Genomic DNA, 23,940 nt, shown 5'->3' with positions numbered 1-23,940 from the left:
GCGCTTTTCCAGCAACACATTTTCAGCTCTGGAGTTATTATCAGTCCAGCAACATTATCACCACACCACCTTCTCCCACAATAGGAGATGAACTTGCAAAAGCTTGTCATATGACATTGCCAAATAATCAGAGCAGAATTAGGCCAAAATATAGCACAAAATTACAGCCAATCAACCAGTTGACATCAAAATTTCTCTGTGAAGTTCAAGTATAGACTAATGTGTGACAAAGTTAAAAGTATTGTTAATTACAGACAAGGTAACATTGATGCAGTAAACTGAAATTGCAGTCTGAAGTGAAATATGGAAAATGCCAAGGTGTGGGGGATTTCACTACAGAGTTTGCCAATCACTTTGAAGCATAAGGTAAAAATTTTGGAAGAGTTTGACAGGCTTGCATTCTCTTCAGCAAGGAATAGGATGAGGACAGTTGTCAACCCTGGTATTAAAGAGGCTTCGGTAACATGGTTCAAGGTAGCCTAAGTACAGAACATTCCTATCTTTGGTCCAATCCTGCAAGAAAAGGAGTTGCCCTGGCAAATATACTGGACCACAAGAAGTTCACCTGTGGCAATGGATAGCTGTCCCAATTCAGGACAAGACATGGTACAGTCGTCTGTGAGGTAAAATGTGCAGGTGTAGCACTTACAGCAACAATGACAGATGGTTGACAGCAAAATGTTTAGTCCACATCCTGAACGAATATATGCCGTGCATGAAACTGGATGGCTTTACCATCTTTTGTCAGGCCTACTTTGATGTTTATGAATGAAACATGTAATATTGAAAGCGAAGCGATAAATGTGTCACTCCCAGTGGTCCACACCACCATGGGTGGCACCAGAAAGCTACTACTACATGTAGTAGGGAAGTCCAAGAAGCCATGCTGCTTTGTGAACATCAGCACACTACCAAATACCACTGGTCTTGAGCAACATGATAATAATCTTACTTTTCAACATCACAGCCAATGGATCAGCGGATTAGGAATGTAAAAACAATTATCAACAACCAACAGATTATCAAGGCAGAAGTATAACCAGCTGTTTTGTGTAAATCTGGCAGACAGTGACTGATTCTGGGTTCAAACAAGCTAAGACTGAAAATGATGTCAAGAATGAAGAGGAGCAGAGTAAGTTCAACCAACTCAGTGATGAGGATGTTCTTGTTCCTATGTGGGAGGCCAGGATAGAAATTCCAGCAGACAACCATGGAAACATATGCTGGGATGAATAACACTGTATGCTGCACTATACAACTGATGAGACAATTAAACATAGAATCATAAAGATATATAGCATAGAAGTAGGCCCTTTGGTCCAACTCACCCATGCAGACTAGATATCCTAAACTGATCTAGTCCTATTTGCCAGCATTTGGCCCATTTCCCTCTAAACCCTTCCAATTTATATGCTCATCCAAATGCCTTTTAAATGTTCTAATTATACCCACCTCTCCCATTTCCTCTGGCAGGTCATTCCAAATGTGCACTACCTTCTGCCCCTTCGGTTCCTTCTAAATCTTTCCCATCTCACTTTAAACCTATGCCCTCTAGTTTTAGACTCCATTATTCTAGGAAAAAGACCTTGGTATTTATCCTATCCATGCCCTGCATGATTTTGTAGATCTCAATAAAGTCACCCCTCGGCCTCCAACGTTCCGGGGGTAAAAAGCCCAGCCTATTAAGCCTCCCCCTATAGCTCAAACCATCCAAACTAGGTATCACCTTTGTCAACCTTTTCTGAACTCTTTCAGGTTTTACAACATCTTTTCTATAGTAGGGGAACCAGAAATGAATGCAATATTCTAAAAGTGGCTTATCCAATGTCTTGTATAGCCACAACATGACCTCCCAATTCCTATATTCCATGCAATGATCAATGAAGACAAACATACCAAATGCCTTCTTCACCACACTGTCTACCTGGGACTCCACTATCAAGGAACCATGCGCCTGCACCCCTAGTTCCCTTTGTTCAGCAACATTCCCCACAGCCCTACCATTAAGTGTATAAATCCTGCCTGCTTTGCCTGACCAAAATGCAACACCTCACATTTATTTAAATTAAACTCCATTTGCCACTCCTCGGTCCATTGGCTTATCTGATCAAGGTCCCCCTGTACTCTGAGGTAACCTTCTTTACTGCCCAGTACACCTCCAAGTTTGGTGTCATTTGCAAACTTACTAACCATACCTCCTGTGTTCAATGCTGAGTTCACATCCAAATCATTCAAAGAAATGATGAAAAGCAGTGGACCCATCATTGATCCTTGCAGCACACCACTGGTCACAGGCCTCAAGTCCAAAAAACAACCCTCCACCACCACTCTCTGTCTCCTATCTTCAAGTCAATTTTGTATTCAATTGGCTAGCTCTCTATAGATACAAAGTGATCTAACCTTGCCTACCAGTCTACTGTGTAGAACCTTGCTGAAGTCCATATAGACAATATCTATCCCACTGCCTTCATCGATCTTCTTTTGTCACTTCTTCAAAAAACTCAAGTTAGTGAGACACAATTTCCCACACACAAAGGCATGTTGACTCTCCCTAAATCAGTCATGAGAACAAAGAGGATAAATAAGCAATTTGATAGAAGAGTTTGCAATTATAATAGATTGGAATAGAGTACATAAGAAACAGACTACTTTCTTTAATTAAAGAGCATAGAATAAGGCATTATCTTTGAAAAGTATTTAAATTCAGAGATTTATGAAGGTAATGCACTATGAGAGTTAATGATTGATGCATGTACCATGTCAACATTTTTAAATATGCTCCCATAGATGGTGAAAGAAAAGGTAATTAAAGTGATACAGAAACACTATGTGTGTCTAAATCACAGAAATTATTGTAAAAAATTTGTTACACCTATAAAAACATAAGAAGAATCTGTTACAGATTCAAAACAACAACTTCATCAAAATGGAGAAAACATTTGTGCAATTTCCATTGTAAAAAACAATAGCGGAGTAATGCATTTTTGTATGGGTTACATTCTTTCTCTATATCTCTCCTCAGATCACGCTGTAAGAGGGCACTGGTGACCACAGACCTCCATTTTGATTAAATATTCATGATTATTTTTGGAAAAATACTGCAGTTATTTGCTATTGCGTTCTTCACCAAAAGTGACCAAGAAACTCTCCTTTTATTCCATGCCAGCATCCATTTCAGAAGGATTTACAGGTTTATAATCAAATTCTGGAGTGTGTGATGAGACCGTGCCTTTATGGAATGTTGTTTCTACTGCAGAGGGATGCTGTCACAGTGATGCCAAAATGTCTCCTTCAGCCAAACAGTTGGTAAATATCTTTTGAATTCTCCCTAGGTGTTTTCTTTTGCATGAGAGAACAATTGCGAGTTGATAGGGTCAGGGATCACACAGACCCAGGAAGGCTTTTAATTTTGTTTTCAGTTTCATATAGAGTCATAAAGACGTACAGCACAGAAACAGATATCCGAAACTGATATGGTCCCATTTGCCAGCACTTCACCAATATCTTTCCAAACCCTTCCTATTCATATACCCATCCAAATGCCTTTCAAATGTTGTCATTGTGTCAGCCTCCACCAATTTCTTTTGGCAGCTCATTCCATATACGCACCACCCTCTGCATGAAAAAGATGCCCCTTAAGTCCCTTTAAAAATATTCCCCCCTCTATGCGCTCTACTTCTGGACTCCCCAACCCCAGGGAAAAGACCTTGTCTATTTACCCTATCCATACCCCTCATGATTTTATAAACCTCTATAAAGTCATCCCTCAGTCTCTGATGCTCCAGGGAAAATAGCCCCAGCTTATTCATTCTCTCCCTGGAGCTCAAACCCTCCAACCCTGATAACAACCTTGCAAATCTTTTCTGAACCCTTTCAAGTTTCACAACATCCTTCTGATAGGAGAGAGACCAGAGTTGCACACGATATTCCAAAAGTGGCCTAACTAATATCCTGTACAGATGCAACATGATGTCCCAACTCCTCTACTCAGTGCTCTGGCCAATAAAGGAAGGCATACTAAACACTTTTTTCACCATTTTACCTACCTGCAACTTACACTTTCAAGGAACGATGAACATGCACTCCAAAGTCTCTTTGTTCAGCAACATTCCTTAGGACCTTCCCAGTTCCAAAATGTCTCACCTCACATTTATCCAAATTGATCTCCATCCGCCACTCCTCAGTCCATTGGCCTATTTGATCAAGATCCCATTGTACTTACAGGTAACCATTTTCACTGTCCACTACACCTCCAATGTTGGTGTCATCTGCAAAGTTACTAACTATACCTCTTATGTTCACATCGAAATCATTTATATAAATGAAAAAAGCAGTGGACCCAGCACTGATCCTTGTGGGACTCCACTGAACACAGGCTTCCAGTCTGAAAGGCAACCCTCTACTCACCACTCTTCTCCCTTGAAGGCAATTTTGTATACAGATGGCTAACTCTCTCTGTATTCTATGGATCTAACCTTGCTAACCAGTCTCCCATGAGGAATCTTGTTGAACACTTACTGAAGTCCATATAGATCACGTCCACTCTCTGCCCTAATCAATCCCCTGAGTTTTTTGAAGAACTAACGAAATCAGGTTTGTGAGAAATGATTTCCCACGCACAAAGCCATGTTGACTATCCCTAATCAGTCCTTGCCTCTCCCAATACATGTACATCCTATCCCTCAGGATTCCCTCCAACAACTTGCCCACCACCAATGTCAGACAAAACTGGTCTGTAGTTCCCTGGCTTCTACTTACCCCCTTTCTTAAAGAGTGGCACCACGTTAGCCAACTTCCAGTCTTCTGGCACCTCACCTGTGACTATCAATGATACAAATATCTCAGCAAGGGGCCCAGCAATCATTTCCTTAGCTTCCTACAGAATTCTAGGGTACACCTGTTTAGATCCTGGGGATTTATCCACCTTTATGTGTTTCAAGACATCCAGTACCACCTCCTCCTCAATAATATGAATATTTTTGAAGATGTCACCATCTATTTTCTGACATTATATATCGTCCATGTCCTTTTCCACAGTAAATACTGATAAACATGCTCATTTAGTATCTCCCCCATCTCCTGCAGTTCCACACAAAGGTTGCCTGGCTTATCTTTGAGGGGCACTATTCTCTCCCTTGTTATCTTTTATCCTTAATGTATTTAGAAAATCCGTTTGGATGTTCCTTAACCCTACTTGCAAAAGCTATCATGTCCCCTTTTTGCCCTCCTGATTTCCCCTTCAGTCAACCCCTTCTGCCACTATACTCTTAAGGATTCAGTCTATTTCTGCTTCCCATCCCTGACAAATGCTTCCTTCCTTTTCATGACCAAAACCTCAATTTCTCTAGTCATCCACCATTCCCTATCAGCCTTGCCTTTCACCCTTACAGGAACATACTGTCTCTGGACTCTCCTTATCTCATTTTTGAAGTCATCCCTTTTCCTGCAAACATTTGCCCCCAATCAATATTTGAAAGTTCTTGCCTAACACCGTCAAAATTGGCTTTCCTCCAGTTTAGACCTTTAACTTTTAGATCAAGTCTATCCTTTTCCATTACTATTTTAAAACAAATACAATTATGGTCACTGGCCCCAAAGTGCCCCCCCACTGACACCTCAGCCACTTGGCAAAAGTGAGGACTGTAGATGTTGAAGATCAGAGTCAAGATTAGAGTGTACTGGAAATTTTTCTTGTACACTCCGAACAAATTCCTCTTGATCTGAACTCTTAATGCTAAGATAACTGAAATCTCCTTACAAATTTTTTTCTCAATTTCCTGCTGACTATTGGAGGGTTCATAGTACAATACAATAAGGTGGTAATCCCTTTCCTATTTCTCAGTTCCACCTAAATAAGCTAGAACATAGAACATAAAATGTTACAGCGCAGTACAAGCCCTTTGGCCCTCGATGTTGTGCTGACCTCTGAAATTAATCTGATGCCTATCTACCTATACTGTTCCATTATTATCCATATGTATGTCCATTTAAATGCCCTTAATGTTGGCGAGTTTACTACTGTTTCAGGCCATTCCACACCCCTACTACTCTCTGAGTAAAGAAACTACCCTCGATTTCTGTCCTAATTCTATCACCCCTCAATTTAAAGCTATGTCCCCTCATGTTAGCCTTCACCATCTGAGGAAAAAGCCTCTCACTGTCCATCCTATCTAACCCTCTGAATATCTTATACATCTCGATTAAGTCTTCTCTCAACTTTCTTCTCTCCAACGAAAACAGCCTCAGTTCCCTCAGTCTTTCCTCGTAAGACCTTTCTTCCCTACCAGGCAACATCATGGTTAATCTCCTCTGAACCCTTTCCAAAGCTTCCACAATTTTACTATAAGGCGGTGACGAGAACTACACGCAATACCCCAGATGCGGCCTTACCAGTGTCTTGTACAGCTGAAGCGTGACCTCATGGCTCCGAAACTCAATCCCTCTAACAATAAACGCCAACACACCATATGTCTTCTTAGCAACCCTATCAACCTGGCAGCAACTTTTAGGGATTTATGCACCTGGACTCTGAGATCACTCTGTTCATCTCCACTGACCAGGATTTTACCATTAGCCCAGTACTCTGCATTCCTGTTACTTCTTCTGAAGTGAACTACCTCACACTTTTCCACATTAAACTCTATTTGCCACTTTTCAGCCCAGCTCCGCATCTTATCTATGTCCCTCTGTAACCCATAACATCCTTCAGCACTATCCACAATTTTGCCTACCTTAGTGTCAACTGCAAATTTACTAACCCATTCTTCTACAGCCACATCCAGACCAATTATAAAAATGACAAACAGCAGTGGCCCCAAAACAGATCCTTGCAGCACACCACTGGTAATTGAGCTCCAGGATGAACATTTCCCACCAACCATCACACTCTGTCTTCTTTCAGCGAGCCAATTTCTGATCCAAACTGCTAAATCACCTTCAATACCAAAACTTCATATTTTGTGAAATAGCCTACCATGTGGAACCTTATCAAATGCCTTACTGAATTCCATATCACCATATCAATCACTTTATCTTCATCCACCTGTTTTGTCACCTTCTCAAAGAACTTAGTAAGGTTAGTGAGGCACAACCTACCCTTCACTAAACTGCACAGACTATCCCTAATCAAATTACTCCTTTCCAGATGACTATAAATCCTATCTCTTATAACCTTTTCCATCACCTTACCCACAACCAAAGTAACACTCACTGGCCTATAATTACCAGGGTTGACCCGACTCCCCTTCTTACACAAGGGAACATTTGCTATCCTTCAGTCTTCTGGCACTACTCCTGTTGACAATGACGACATTAAGATCAAAACCAAAGGCTGTACAATCTCCTCTCTGGCTTCCCAGAGAATCGTTGGATAAATCCCATCCGGCCCAGGGTCTTATGTATGTTCTGATCTTCCAAAATTGCTAAGACCTCTTTGTCAACTTCAAACCCACCTAATCTTGTAGCCTGTATCTCCATATGCTCACTAACTGTGCCTGCATGCTTGCTTTCATTGACTGATGTTCAAGACTCCTGGTGAAGAGCTCCTACCCAAAATGTTGATTTTCCTGCTCCTCAGATGCTGCCTTTCCTGCTGTGCTTTTCCAGCACCACTCCTATATTGACTCTGATCTCTAGTATCTGCAGTCCTCACTCTCACCCTGATGTACAAAAACACCTAGATCTCGTTGTACTTTCCCTTTACCTAACTTGACTCCATTTAGATAGTAATCTGCCTCCTGTTCTTGCCATCAAAGTGGATAACCACACATTTATCCACAGTAAACTGCATCTACCATGCATCCATCCACTCACCTAGCCTGTCCAAGTCACCCTGTATTCTCATAACATCCTCCTCACATTTCATCCTGTCACCCAGCTTTGTGTCATCAGCAAATTTGCTAATATTACTTTTTATGCCTTCATCTATATCATTAATATATATTGTAAACAGCTGCTTGTGGTACGCCACTTGTCACTCACTGCCTGCCCTTCCAAAAGGGACCCACTTATCACTACTCTTTGCTTCCTGTCAATCCAAGTCAGTATTTTGCCCCCAACACCATGTGCCCTAAGTTTGCTCACTAATCTCCTATGTGGGACTTTATCAAAGGCTTTCTGACAGTCCAGGTACACTACATCCACTGGCTCTCCCTTGTCCATCTACGTAAAGCTCCACATTTCAAGTGTGCCCAACCCTTGCCTCGCCAATCCCCATCCTATGCATCCTAAATCTTGCCTAATCGCATCATAATTGCCTTTCCCTGATCGTATTCCCAGAAATATCCTCCCAAAGTACAACAGTGTTGTTATCCCCTTGGGAAGGTTTCTGCTGGCTGTTAGAGTTAAAAGCTTGAGTTCTCGCTGCTACAGTGAAATCTTAGACAGCGAGACATCCACTTAAAATCAAAAGGGGCAGATTATTTCTTTCTTCTAGATTGGAGAGAGACAGTACATGATAAATTGTAACTGTTTTGCTGAATTGTCATTGCCAGAGGAAGTATTTATGAGATGCTGCCTAAATTGGAGCAGTTGATGATTTGGAGTTAAATAATGCATTATCTTGTTAAATATTTCAATAAAGTTATGCCAATTCTTCTTTTTCTCACATTTTAATTGTTTTGTAAGAATAAAGTATGTTTTGAGTGAAGCTTAGCAGTGGACCAATCTACTTATATCTGGAACACAATACCTTAACTTGTCTTTTGAAAAAATAAAGAAGTTGGGGTCTAGGCTATCTACACAAAATACTTTGGGATGCTAGGTCTGGTCCATAACAAGTGGAACTCCAGCCTGGAGCTTCAGGGCTCAGGGGTAGGGTCACCAACCACAGTGTCACAACACCTCTGCTGGGAGTTACAATGGCCAGAAAAAAAGTAGTACTCCTTTGATAGCAGATCACTTTATTATTGAGATGTAATTGTGTTAATCTTTAAAGAAGCTTTTAAACAGCACTGCAATTTCTCCTGGAGGAGATTGTTTTTTGATGTTGCACTGTGGAAACAAAGTTTATGCCGTAGATTTACAATCCGCACCTAGAAAATTGAAGTACTGTATCTGCCTCTGCACACTTTCTCAATTTGACTATATTGATATCAAGACACATTCAAGAATTGCCAATGTATGTGTGATGCTTTGCAGATTTTGAATGTTATTCTGGGAACAAGGTAGAGTTAGCAGATGAATGGCAACGTTTATGAAACATTTTGACAGACTTAGAAACAGGCAGAGAACAGAGAGCTGTGGATACTGTGCAGGCACAGGGGATTAGTTTAGAATGGCATCATGGTCGGCACAGACACGATGGGCCGAACAGTTGCTGTACTGCTCTATGTTCTACATTGTATGTCCTAGGTAAGTATGATGTGGAGGTGCCAGTGTTGGACTGGGGTGACAAGGTTAGAAGTCAGATGAATTAGGTTATAGTCCAACAGGTTTATTTGAACTCACAAGCCTTCGTAGTATTGGCCCTTTGTCAGGTGACTTCACCTGGTAAAGGGACAATGCTCCAAAAGCTTGTGATTTCCAATAAACATGTCGGACTATATCCTGGTGTTGTCTGACTTCTGACCTAGGTAAATAATTTTGCCTGCTCACGATGGAATCATTGGAATGCACGAGCACAATATGTGGCTGTTCATCTTTCTAATTTAAGAGGCAAGTTGGTGGTTTAATTTCATTTGCAATTTGGTTCCCTCTACTGTCCTTTGTTTTAAGGTGTAATTGGGACAGGAGAAAGATAAATATTTGCTCTGATTTGTTTTGCAAACTGTATGCATGCTGAGGAAAGATAAACTTTTGTCATCTGAATAGTTAAAGGGGTATGAACTTCATGAAAAAAGTGCCTGATAATGAAAAAAATAATGAAAAAAATTATTTCCTCTAATGTTTTCAAATACGCAACACATTGACATAAATGTGAAAATATGTCACCACACAGCTTGCACATGATTTGCTCCTTGGTTCCTTTTTGTCACTAAAGTAGGGGTTGAAATATCTATAGTTTATACACGTCCTTGCAGTCACACTATATTAAAAGGAAATTACGAGTCTAACTATTAGACAAACACATACACACAATTATATAAACATCACCATGTATATAGACATATTTATAGATACACAGTACATAAGCATTTATATAGTATATGCTATCCAAGTATTCAAAGAAACTTAGAGATATTTATGATTGAGGAGCTGGTGTTGGACTGGAGTGGACAAAGTTAAAAATCACACATCAGGTTATAGTCCAACAGGTTTATTTGGAGGCGCTAGCTCAGCTTATCAAAAGCTTGTGCCTCCAAATAAACCTGTTAGACTATAACCTGGTCTTGCATGATGCTTAACTTTATAGATATTTAGACACCATTCATTTACATATCTTACAAATGTCTATACATTCTTAAAGTTGAAAAATGTGGTGCTGGAAAAACACAGCAGGCCAGGCGGCATCCGAGGAGCAGGAGAATCGATGTTTCGGGCATAAGCCCTTCTTCAGGCTTATGCCCGAAAAGTCGATTCTCCTGCTCCTCGGATGCTGCCTGGCCTGCTGTGTTTTTCCAGCACCACATTTTTCAACTGTGGTACTCCACCATGTGCAGTCCTCACTTTCTCCTAGTATACATTCTTAAACTGGTATAGATAAAACAGTATTTTTTTACGGAGATTGTGTAATGTTAAGGGCAGTTACTGAAACTGCTTGCGGTGACTTTATACTGTTTTCAAAAAGCATATAATATAGATCCCTAGACTGTATCCTCGCCTTATTATGGTTGGTGGGAGTGGTTGTTGGTGGGTTGGGGCGGTGAGATGGCAGAAACGGAGAAAGAAAGGGACAACGACTGTCTTTTTTTTGCATGATCTCCATAATGTTTTACCCGAACAAATCAATTTATCAGTCTGGAAACAAGAACCAGTGATGCCCAGTGCCTTGCCCACCCCTCAGAGACCTGGCCTGATGCCTCCATATCAATGCTGTGTGTCCGGGGCCGGGTTACCTTGCGCTTTCTTTCCAGACTGTCCTCGGTTCCGGTGTCCGGTTGTGTGGAAACCGCTCTCGAAGTGCCGCATCCCATTCCGACTGGCACGCTGCTTCTGAACTCCCTCGCCACTTTCGCTACATCCCCAGGCGCTTTCCCTCCGCCCCCATCCATTGTCGTTGCCATGGCGCGTTACTACAATACCAAACGTCATTGCACCCTCAGCTGCTGCGTGCGCACAGTTCCAGGACCTGCTGAGAGTTTCACTCTGATGGAATTTCCATGGTATTTCTGCCCAGTTCCCCAAAGTGTGTGATGAGGCAAATTCTAAAAGCACATGTCTCTGCAGTAGAAAAAGGAGGGTCCTTTTTACATTAATAACAACTCTATTCGTCCAATTATCTACAAACGCTACAGTTAAGAAGAAGCAGCTTTCATTTATGTGATGTCTTACCTATTCGCTCATCTCTGGAATTGGTTCCGGATACATTAATGCCTCAAACAGAAAAATCTCAACCTTGTTTCCAAATCTCTTCAGGGTCTATTAAGTAACCTCCTCCAGCCTATAACTCCTTTAAGCAGCTACTTAAAACATACCACCTTTTCTATTCCAACAGCTTCAACTTTGTTTCAGTTTCATTCTGTCTAACAAGTTTGTCTTACTCTTGCAGAGTAGCTTGGGTAATGCTAAATGCATGCGCATTGTAGCTGTTATTATTAGCCTAGATTGTCATCCTAAGTCTTAAAATTCTGATCAATCCATTTAATGAAAAGTTAACTTCTCCCAACTTCACACACAGTCTGCCCTCTCCAGTTCAACATACCCAAACTCTCCCATTCTTTGCCCAAAACCTCCCCCATATCTGTGCTCCCAACACCTATTCCCACTGACAGTTCCAAGTCCTAAACAAACAGAAGAAAGAAAGGTGAGATGAAAGAACAAGTAGGCACCACAATACAAATTTCTAAAAGTGAAGTGGCTCAGTGGTTAGCCCTGCTGCTTCATAGCTCCAGCGACCTGGGTTTGATTCCCACCTCGGGCGACTTTCTGTATGAAGTTTGCACGTTCTCCCTGTGTCTGTTTGGGTTTCCTCCGACAATCTAAAGGATGTGCAGGCCAGGTGAATTGGCCATACTAAATTGCCCATAGTGTAAGATGTATTAGTCAGGGGTAAATATAGGATAGGGGAATGAGACTGAGTGGGTTACTCTTTGGAGGGTGGGTGCGGACATGTTGGGCTGAAGGGCCTGTTTCCATACTGTAGGAATCTAATCTTTAAAAACAAAATCCACGAGATGTAAGACAGTGTTTGAGAAAGATGAAGATGAGAGAAATAATTGTAGGAGGAAACCACAATTTTTGTCTTTTTTTTTCAGAGATCTGTTATGCCACATTAACGCACTGCATGTTATATGGCACAACATCTCTCTGTGACATGACTTGTGAGCACAAAACTAATTGAGGATATCAAAATTAAAGGGATCTACATTGTTTTAATCAAAAATCTGGTATGGATAAATAATTAGCACATAAATGGAAATTAGGTGATTCTAACTGAAAGACATATAAAACAATAAATAAACATTGAAGCAAACTGATGGGACAATTGCAACCCTTTGCCTGGAATTGTTGTGCCATGTGGGAGTTTCAGGATCTCCATGTGTGTAAGATAACATTGAGTGCACAAAGTGCCTCTAGTAGATTGAAAATAAACTTGAGGATTCTCAGTATACAAGGCTGAACATTTTCTATGGAGCATTTTTTGTTCATTCACGTAATGTGGGCATCATTGGCTGGGCCAGCATTTATTACCTATCCCTAATTGCCCAGAGGGCAGTTAAGAGTCAACCACATTGCTGTGGTGTCACAAGTTGGTTAGACAAGGTAAGGAGGGCAGTTTTCTTCCTTAAAGTGCATTAGTGAACTAAGTGGGTTTTTCCCGATAATCAAGATTGGATTCATGATCATAATTAGACTCTTAATTCCAGATTTTTTTTGTTGAATTCAAATTCCACTATCTGCCATGGTGGGAGTTGAACCCGGTTCCCCAGAACGTTACGCAGGGTCTCTGGATTAACAGTCTAATGATAATACCACTACATCAATACCTCCCCTAATGGGAGATAGTCAGCCTGCAAAGGCAATGTGGGGAAAATGTCTCCACAGGAAAGCCCTACCTCAAAGGTAGCTAATTTTTGGATTACTCCCAATGCCATATGATAACGAGCATAGAAATAAGGCAGATAAATATGTCACTATCATCCGTCTGGGCAATGTAATCTGCCTAATATAGTTGGCTTTGCAGGAGGGTAGCCTTGATATTGATCAATTCAAGAACTTTGGATGACTTATATGATTGATGAGGCCCTGCCAGCGAATCCTGATACTGCTGAGGCAGCACTAATTGATGTGTTATAGAACATAACAACTTAAGAATTATGAGCAGGAGTAGGCAGTTCAGCCCCTCAAGCCTGCTCCACTATTTGATACCATCATGGCTGACCTCATCTCGAGCCTCAACTCCACTTTCCAGCCAATCTGCATAATCCTTCAATTCATTACTAATTAAAAATCTGCCTATCTCCTCCGTACTCTGTCCAATGGGGTAATGAATTCCACAGGTTCATGACCCTTTGAGAGTATTAATTCCTCCTTTGCGGTTCAAAGTGACTCCATCTCCTTGCCTTGCACATCTCCTTTAAACTTTCCCCCTCTCACGTTAAAACCCCCTAGTATTTGGCATTTCCACTCTGGGAAAAGATTCCAACAATCTACCCTACCTATTCCTCTCGTAATGTTACAGAGTTTTATTAGGTTCCCCCCTTCAGCCTCTGACGCTACAGCAAAAATAGTCATTGTGAATAGGAAGGGTGTTAGTAAAGAGTTTTCCTCCAAGGACTAAACTTACACAGACGAATAACACAACTCAGTTAATATTCACCCAGTCACTGGAGAGACGGTATTCACTGATACAGGAAAGACGTGTTCAGCATTGTAAAGAAAGCCTTGTCTACTCTGTAAGAAAAATCACACAGCAATAACATTATTGACCACCAGATGGTAATAGGAAGCCACATGCAGCTGTCAGGTCCGGCTGATGTGTGGGTATAAACATGCCCATAAAAAGTGGCTCTATAGCAGTCAGTAGACTTTGTGGAATATTGTCCAAGAGTCTAGAAAATCAGTGTTCGCAGTATCCGAACATGGACCACAATGTTGAAACCTGGTGTTGTCCTCATCCAAAGTCCAGGCTCAATCACATTCAGTACACAGTTTCCTCCTTCCCAGCCAGCTGGTGTTATTAAGGTGAAGCTACGACAAAAAAAACTTGCCTGATTTCTATCTCTCCAAGGGCTTCAGGAACCTGAATTTCAGGTCAGTGTATGGTAAACCATAACTAAGGGTGGAACAAAACCGATTACTTCACAGCAATATAATGTCTAAAATGAAAAAGCTCAATACATTGTATGTTGCACTCCACACCCATTCTGTAATACTAATTAAAATAATGAAAAATCCTCAAAACACATTACTAATCACCTGGCCAAAATTAAGCTAATCAAGAAGAATTAGTATGGGGTTTATAAAGGTGACTTATGGCTGACTTGTTAAGTCTAAGAAGGGACTTGCAGAAAATATTTGACACTGTTCCCCAAGTGAGTTTAACAAAAATAGGTGCATAACGAGTTAGAGTTTCCTTTAAACTTGTTTCTTCAATTGTTGTGCCATCATTTAGCAGTAATTATCTGTTTTTAATTTTCATTGAGAAGCTAACGAACCCAGGTGCAGGCAGACAAATCATGCTCCTCCTGTTTCTGGGTGCCATATCTATCTCCTCCCTGCTTTTAACCGTCAATTGCTTCTATTGACCATCTTTCTGATACATTTTAAGTCAAATACAATAGAGGAGGCCATTCAGCGCATTGGGTCTCTGCTAGTTCTTTGACAAAAATTCCAGTCAGTCCTACCACCATTCACCTTTCCTTCCCCAGCCCTGTTGATAGAACATAGAACATTACAGCGCAGTATAGGCCCTTCAGCCCTCGATGTTGCGCTGACCTGTCATACCAATCTGAAGCCCATCTAACCTACACTATTCCATGTACGTCCATATGCTTGTCCAATGACGACTTAAATGTACTTAAAGTTGGCGAATGCAGGCAAAGCATTCCATACGCTTACTACTCTCTGAGATCTGTCCTATATCTATCATCCCTCAATTTAAAGCTATGCACCTTCGTGCTTGCTGTCACCATACTTGGAAAAAGGCTCTCCCTGTCCACCATATCTAACCCTCTGATTATCTTATATGTCTCGAGTAAGTCACCTCTCAACCTTCTCTCTAACGAAAACAGCCTCAAGTCCCTTAGCCTTTCCTCATAAGACCTTCCCTCCATACCAGGCAACATCCAAGTAAATATCCTCTGCACCCTTTCCAAAGCTTCCACATCCTTCTTATAATGCGGTGACCAGAACTGTACACAATACTCCAAGTGCGGCCACACCAGAGTTTTGTACAGTTGCAGCATAACCTCATGGTTCCGGAACTTGATCTCTCTATTAATAAAAGCTAAAACACTGTAAGCTTTCTTAACAACCATGTCAACCTGGGTGGAAATGTTCAAGGATCTGTGTACATGGACACCGAGATCTCTCTGCTCATTTACACTACCAAGAATCTTACCATTAGCCCAGTACTTTGCATTCTGATTACTCCAACCAAAGTGAATCACCTCACACTTGTCCGCATTAAACTCCATTTCCACCTTTCAGTCCAGCTCTGCAGCTTATCTATGTCTCTCTATAACCTACAACATCCTTTGTCACTATCCACAACTCCACCGACCTTAGTGTCGTCTGCAAATTGACTAACCCACCCTTCTATGCCCTCATCCAGGTCGTTTACAAAAATGATGAACAGCAGTGGACCCAACACTGACCCTTGCGGTACACCACTAGTAACTGGACTCCAGGATGAACATTTCCCATCAACCACCACCCTCTGTCTTCTTTCAGCAAGCCAATTATTGACCCAAACTGATATACCTCCCACAATCCCATTCCTCCGCATTTTGTACAATAGCCTACTGTGGGGAACCTTACCGAACGCCTTGCTGAAATCCATATACACCACATCAACCGGTTTACTCTCATCTACCTGTTTGGTCATCTTCTCAAAGAACTCAATAAGGTGTGTGAGGCATAACCTACCCTTCACAAAACCATGCTGGCTATCCCTAATCAAATTATTCTTTTCTAGATGATTATAAATCCTATCTCTTATAATCTTTTCCAACACTTTACCAACAACTGAAGTAAGGCTCACTAGTCTATAATTACCAGGGTTGTCTCTACTCCCCTTCTTGAACAGGGAAACCACATTTGCTATCCTCCAATCTTTTGGCACTATTCCTGTAGACAATGATGATTTAAAGATCAATGCCAAAGGCTCAGCAATCTCCTCCCTGGCTTCCCAGAGGATCCTAGGATAAATCCCACCTGGCCCAGGGGACTTATCTACTTTCATACTCTGCAGGATTTCTAATACCTCTTCCTTGTGAACCTCAATCCCACCTAGTCTAGTAACCTGTATCTCAGTATTCTCCTTGGCAACATTGTCATTTTCTAGAGTGAATACTGTCGAAAAATATTCATTTAGAGCTTCCCCTATCTCCTCTGACTCCACGCACAACTTCCCACTACTATCCTTGATTGGCCCTAATTTTACTCTTGTCATTCTTCTATTCCTTAGATACCTATAGAAAGCCTGATCCTATCTGCCAACAACTTCTCATATCTCCTCCTGGCTCTTCTGAGCTCTCTCTTTAGATCTTTCCTGGTTACCTTGTAACCCTCAAGCGCCCTATCTGAGCCTTCATATCTCATCCTAACATAAGCCTTCTTCTTCCGCTTGACCAGAGATTCTACTTCCTTTGTAAACCACAGCTCCTGCGCTCTACAGCTTCCTCCCTGCCTGACAGGTACATACTTATCTAGGACACACAGGAGCTTTTCCTCGAATAAGCTCCACATTTCTAATGTGCCCATCCACTGGAGTTTCCTTCCCCATCCTATGCTTTCTAAATCTTGCCTAATCGCATCATAATTGCCTTTCCCCCAGCTGTAACTCTTGCCCCGTGATATACACCTATCCCTTTCTATCACTAAAGTAAACATAACACAATCATGATCACTATCACCAAATTGCTCACCTACTTCCAAATCTAACACCTGGCCGAGCTCATTACCCAGTACCAAATCTAATGTGGCTTTGCTCTTTGTTGGCCTGTCTACATACTGTGTCAGGAAGCCCTCCTGCACACACTGGACAAAAACTGACCCATCTATAGTACTCGTACTATAGTGTTTGGAAAGTTGAAGTCCCCCATGACAACTACCCTGTCTCTCTCACTTCTATTGAGAATCATATTTGCTATCCTTTCCTCTACATCTCTGGAACTATTCGGAGGCCTATAGAAAACACCCAACAAGGTGACCTCTCCTTTCCTGTTTCTAACCTCAGCCCATACTACCTCAGTTGACGAATCCCCAAACCTCCTTTCTGCAACTGTCCTTGGCCAACAATACCACACCTCCCCCTCTTGTACCATCTTCTCTATTCTTACTGAAACAACTAAATCCTGGAACCTGCAACAACCATTCCTGTCCCTGCTCTATCCATGTCTCCGAAATGGCCACAACATCAAAGTCCCAGGTACTAACCAATGCTGCAAGTTCACCCACCTTATTCCAGATGCTCCTGGCGTTGAAGTAGACACACTTCAAACCAACTTCTTGCTTGCTGGTGCCATCTTGCGTCCCTGAAACTTGAGTTCGGACCTCCCTACTCTCAAACTTTTCTGTACTCGAAGTACAATTTTGGTTCCCATCCCCCTGCTGGTTTAATTTAAACCCATCCAATAGCTTTAGCGAACCCTCCCCCCCCCCAGGATATTGGTACCCCTCTGGTTCAGATGAAGACCATCCTGCTTTTCCTCCAATTATTTAGCTAATTTCTAAACACACACTAATTTGAATCTGTACTCACTTCAATACCTGGACGATGCACATTCCAAATCCTAGGTGCTGTTTTTGTCTCAATATTTTTCCCATGTCACCTTTAGTACTTCTGCCAAACGCATTAAATTAACTTAAATCTGGGTCATCTGATTATTAATCTTTCAGCCTTTGGAAGCAGATTTATTTATTCTACTGAAACCCTTTATAATTTTACACAATTCCATCAAATCTCTTCAGGTTCTTAGCTCCAAGAAGAGCAACTTCAGATTCTCTGTAATCTCTCATTCTTAGAGCTTTTGTGGTAAAACTTAAACCCTTCACAAAGACTTCAGATCAAATCAAGCTTATATTTAATTTGAAGGTGAAGTTAAAGATGGTGGTGATCCTAGACAGCAGCTGGCCTCTTTTTGCTATATGGTTGAGGTCACAGATTTAAAAGGTGCTGCCAAAGATTGTTTGGCAAATTGCTAAAATGCACCTTGTAGATGATGCACACACACAGTTACAGTGCACAAATGATACATAAAATTAAGGTGGTGGAGGAAATTGCAATGAGCACAGTGCTTTATCCTAGATAGTGTCAAGCTTCTTTAATGTTGTTCTTTAAGGAATCCACCGAGGCAAGTGGACAGTGTTCCTGATGAAGGGCTTTTGCCCGAAACGTTGATTTCGCTGCACTTTGGATGCTGCCTGAACTGCTGTGCTCTTCCAGCACCACTGATCCAGAATCTAGTTTCCAGCATCTGCAATCATTGTTTTTACCTTCCATCAACTCCTGGCCTGCATCTTGAAAGTACTGTAAAGACTCTGGGAATCCAGGAAGTCAGTTATTATTAAGTAATAACTTAACTGGGGATAGACAGAAATGTTAGGGAAGGGAATGAAGTGTCAGATCAGGTGAAGGAGAGAGGAGGGGGGAAATTAGAAACAGGTCAAGGCAGGAACAGGAAGCAGTAATTTTAGAATCATAAAAAAAGTTAAGGAAATGAAGAAAGATCTGAGGCAGACTGGAACAAACTGTATCAGGATAGCCTGCAAAAAAGGTGGACATTGCGAGGAGCCATGCTGTTAGACGGAGCACCACTTTTTATTTGAAGTTGGTGTTCAATATGAGAACATGTTCAGTCAGGGAGAGGAGGAGAAGTGTTAGATCTCTCAGACCATTCAGGTGGGGGAATGAGGAAATTGATGGATTTGGAACTCATGTTCAAGAGGTAGCTGCTCAGACAAAGAGAGAAAAAGACACATAGACTTCTATTGGACCACGTGGATCAGTTGGAGAGGCAGTTGAAGACACTGAGGAGTTTAAAGAAGCAAGAGAGTGTGACGGATAGTAGATTCAAGGAGGTGATCACATGGCAGATACAGTAGGTGGATGGGTTACTGTCAGGAGAGGTAGGCAGGTAGTGCAGGAGCCTCTTGTGTCTATCTCCCTCTCAAATAAGCGTAGTTTTGGATATTGCTATGTTGGGTGACCTCTCATAGGAAAATAGCAATGACAGCCAGGTCTTTGACACCATGACTGACTTTGCTGTTAAGAAGAGTGTGTCAAGATCCAAGTGATAAATTGTGATAGAGGACTTTTTTACTCAGGGGTACAGAGAGGTGTTTCTGTGGTCGTGAGCATGACAAGGATGATGTGTTTTCCTCCTGGTGGCAGGGTCAAGGACGTCTCGGAGTGGCTACTACAAAGGCTTGAAGGAGAGTGTGAAAAACCGGAGATTGTTCTGCCGTTAGTATCAACAACATAGGTAGAAGAGGAGACACAGTTCAACAGAGAGAATATAGGAGGTTAAAAAGAAGGACCTCAAAGGTAGTAATCTCTGGATCATGACAGTAGGATGAGGACAGGGAGGATAAATGCATATCTGTGTAGCTGGCGCAGGAGGCAGGGATTCAATACAGGCAGCTCATTGTTCCACGGTACAGATGCTATATGAAAGAGAGAAAGGAAGGAAAGAGAGGAGAGGGAGTAACACTTTTGATTAGGGACAACATTATGGCTATACCCAGAGACCATATTCCTGAGGGATGATCCAATCAAGTTATATGGTTGGAACTGAGAAATAAGAAGGGGATGATCACCTTAATGGAATTGTACTCTATGCCCCCAATAATCTGTAGGAAATTGAGGAGCAAATATGTAAGAAAATCTCAGATATCTGTAAGAATAAAAGTAATGGTAGGGGATTTTAACTTTCCAAACATAGACTGGGACTGCCATTGTGTACAGGGCTTGGATGGGGAGGAATTTGTTGAGTGTGTACAAGAAAATTTTCTTATTTAATATGTAGGTTACAAACTAGAAAAGGAGTAAAACTCTACCTTCTCTTAGGAAATAAGGCAAGGCTGAGGTGTTACAGAGGAGCACAATGGGACCAGTGATCGTAATTTTATAAGTTTTAAAATAGTTATGGAAAAGGATAAGTCTGAACTGAAAGATCAAGTTCTAAATTGGAATAAGGCCAATTTTGATGATATTAGACAGGAACTTTCAAAAGTTGATCAGGGGAGGCTGTTTGCAGGTAAGGGACATCTGGTACAAAGGAGGGTTTAGGTTGAAGTGAGTGAGGCTGCAGGGGAATGTAGACATTTGATGTCATACTGGCAGGCCTCAGTGTGAAGATCTGAAGAAGCTAATGGTCTAATTAATAGAAGAGAGAATTGGGATGCGAGAGGGGCATTTTCAGGATGGCAAGCTGTAGTTGGTGGATTGCCACAGGGATCAGTGCTGGGAACATAATTATTTACAGTATGTAATTATTAATGACTTGGGTGAGAAAAGTGAATATACTATCGTCAAGTTTGAGGATGACACAAAAGGAAGTGGAGAGACAAGTGGTGAGGATGAACAGAGTATATAGAGGGACACAAACAGTTTAAGCGAGTGGGCAAAAACTTGGCAGATGAGGTATAATTTGGGGAAATGGAAGATTAAGCTCTTTGACAGAAAGAATACCAGAACTGATTCGTTTTTTTAATGGAGTAAGACTGCAGGCAGCAAGGGAACAGTGGGATTTGAGTGCCCTTGTTCATGACTCTCACATCCAAGTTCAGAAGGTGATAGGAAAGGCAAATGGAAATTTGGCCTTTATTTTGAAGGAAATGGAGTATACTGGGCTCTACCTGATGTGAGGGTGGTAGAGCCTCCCACCATCACCCCAATTCCCAGGGGAAGGGAGGGAGAAAGAAACTGTGAGAGGTCTCCCACTTGGCCAAGAAAGCAGGCTGTCAATTGGCTCATCTCGCTCTCTCCCCAAACACTGTGCAGGCCCAGCCACCATGTTGATGCCATGATGCTCTTTTTCAGGCTTCACTGGCTGGAAGCGGAAGTGATTTTCCAAGACAGAGGGGGAACAGAAAGAGGAAATAAGATTTCCCTACCAGCTCAGCAGCAGAGGATGAGGTTGCTCCAAGTCATTTCCATCTCTATTAAAGTCAACAGAAGCCTCAATATTACACTCATCTTGTTAACATTAATAAAGGAGTGAAGAAGCCGAAATTATAACTTCAACAGAAAGGCAACGAAACAACTGATGAATTAAGTCCATCTAACTCTTCCTGAGGTCTCTACCAATGATGTTAAACACAATGTATAAAGCATTGTATTTCAAACATTAAGGATCACTTGTTGAATATTACTTCATGCTGTTTGATTTGAGGTACTGAAATGTAAATGACAAAGTAAGTTAATGATCTTTTCAGCCCTTCATCAAATATGTCTTGCTAAAATTATACAAGGCACTACTTAGGCCACTGTTGGAAAACTGTGAACAGTATTGGGACCCCTAACCAAAGGGGAGATGAAATGGCACTGGAGGTACTTTAGGGAGGACTCACTAGGCTGACACCAAGAATTGAGAGACTGTTTTATCAGGGATAGTGAAATAGGTTGGGCCTATTTCTTGGAATGGAATATAAAAGAATGAGAGGCATCCATACTGAAACATACAAGGTTCTTAGAGAATTGACAGGATAAATGTAGAGATGTGTCCCTTTGTGAGAGATCTGGAGAAGCTAATGGTCTAATTAATAGAAGAGAGAATTGGGATGCAAGAGGGGCATTTTCAGGATGGCAAGCTGTAGTTGGTGGATTGCCACAGGGATCAGTGCTGGGAACAGGACCACAGGAAATAATTTCATAGCAAGGGGTCACCCATCTAAGGCAGAGATTATGAAGAACTTCTCCTCTTGGAGGGTAGTGAATCTGTGGAATCCTTTACTGCAGGGGCTGTTGAGGCCAGGTTGTTAAGTATATTCAAAGCTGAGACACAGGTTTTTAATCAGTAAGGAAATCAAGGCTTATAGGGAAAAGGCAGGAAAATGGAGTTAAAGATTATCAGATTAGTTACGGCCATGTTGCATGAAAGAACAGACTTGATGGGCTAAATGGCCTACTTCTGTTCTTACGTCTTACGGTCATGTTACAGTCAAAAGGAAGGAACCAGGTTTTTGATATTCTGCATCTGCAGTATTTCAATTTTTGTTTTGTCAGGATTTAACTTGGATTTCCTTGGAATTTAGAAAGTTTCTGGATGATTCAATCAAAATTCCCAGTTTATAAGAGAACAAATGGGGCAAATAAAAATACTTCTGATGGCTGGGGGTTCTGTAAAGAGGATATAGTTTTAAAACTTCAAACAGTGAAATTAGAAAACACTTAAAAGATGGTGGAAGCTTGCAACTCTGTTCTGCAAAGAGCAATTGAAACTAGATTAATTGTTATTTTTTAATTCTTTAGATCTTTTCCAAAGACATTAAGAACTATGGAGGAATATGAAGATAGATCACACAGCAACCATGTTCATAGGATGATACAGTACAGAAGAGGTCCTACAGCCCATCATGTCTGTACCACCAATGAAAAACTTCTTACACTAGTCCCACTTTCCTGCACTAGGCCCATTGCCTAGAAAAATACTTGGATGAACATTTGAAAGATTAAGAGGTTACCTGTCTCAACTACTATCCCAGGCAGTGTATTCCAGACTGCCATTACTATCTCGGTGAAAAATATTTTCCTCAAAAGCCCTATAAATATCCTGTCTCTCACGTTAAAAGTGTGCCTCCTTGTTTTTGATCCTTTGAATAAGGGAAATAGTTGCTTTCTATCCACCTTGTCCCTGCGCTTCAACCTTATGCACCTGTATCATGCTCCTCACCCCCTCAAAACCCCTGAACCTTCACTGTTCTAAAGAAAACAACAATGAAACAAACTATTGAATGATAAAATAGATTTGGAAAGCTAACTCCTGTTACTATCTGAAGGTGCTTCACAGGAGCATCAGTAGTGGAATTTGACACTGAAACAAAGAATGAATTTTGGTAAGTACAGGTCAGTATTGCTGGTGATGGGAAAGCTTTTAGAAACAATAACCTTGGAGAAAATTAACAGCCATTTGGACAAGCATGGATTAATAACAACGTTTTGCTGGTTATTGTTTAAGGGAAAATTGTGACTGACTGACTTGGTTGTGGTTTTAGAAGAGTTAAGAAGATGGATGAGAGCAGTGCAGTTGATATCGAGTCTGTGCACTTTCAAACGGCATGTGGTAATTTACTGTATCATAGGCAGGTGAACTAAATAGAAGATCATGGGATAAAAGGGGCAGTAAGGGACATAGCGGTAGTGGACCTACTGTTGAACCAAGAGGCCGGGTTCAGGTCTCAGCTGCTCCAGAAGTACATAATAATATCTCTGAACAGGTTGAATAGGAAAATAGATTAAATTTAAAAAAGGGACAGTAAAGGGGCTTTTTGTGGCCCAATGGCCGTGTTCTCATCCATGAATGTGGAGGCCTGGGTTCAACTCCCATCTACTTCAGAGGTGTGTAACAAACTTTCTGGACAGGCTGACTAGAACATTAGCTTAATTAAAAAAAGGTAATAACAGCATAGATTTAAAATTGTCCAAGGGGCAAGAGAGTTGTGATGAACTGTAGA

At 41.4% G+C, this 23,940-nt stretch overlaps 1 protein-coding gene across 1 annotated transcript in view; it reads right to left on the bottom strand.

Moving 5' to 3' along the window:
• Nucleotides 1-11,112, bottom strand: part of LOC132832319 (stathmin domain-containing protein 1-like) — a 50,020-nt gene extending 38,908 nt beyond the window's left edge. Inside the window, exon 1 of the mRNA XM_060850231.1 lies at nt 10,995-11,112. Coding sequence (XP_060706214.1) covers nt 10,995-11,072 — 78 coding nt within the window. The 5' untranslated portion in view covers nt 11,073-11,112. The remainder of the gene's footprint in view (nt 1-10,994) is intronic.
• Between the last annotated feature and the right edge of the window lie 12,828 nt (nt 11,113-23,940).

This window comes from Hemiscyllium ocellatum, chromosome 34 (assembly GCF_020745735.1).
Source record: "Hemiscyllium ocellatum isolate sHemOce1 chromosome 34, sHemOce1.pat.X.cur, whole genome shotgun sequence".
Taxonomy (NCBI): domain Eukaryota; kingdom Metazoa; phylum Chordata; class Chondrichthyes; order Orectolobiformes; family Hemiscylliidae; genus Hemiscyllium; species Hemiscyllium ocellatum.
This window is presented reverse-complemented; position numbering and strand designations above follow the sequence as displayed.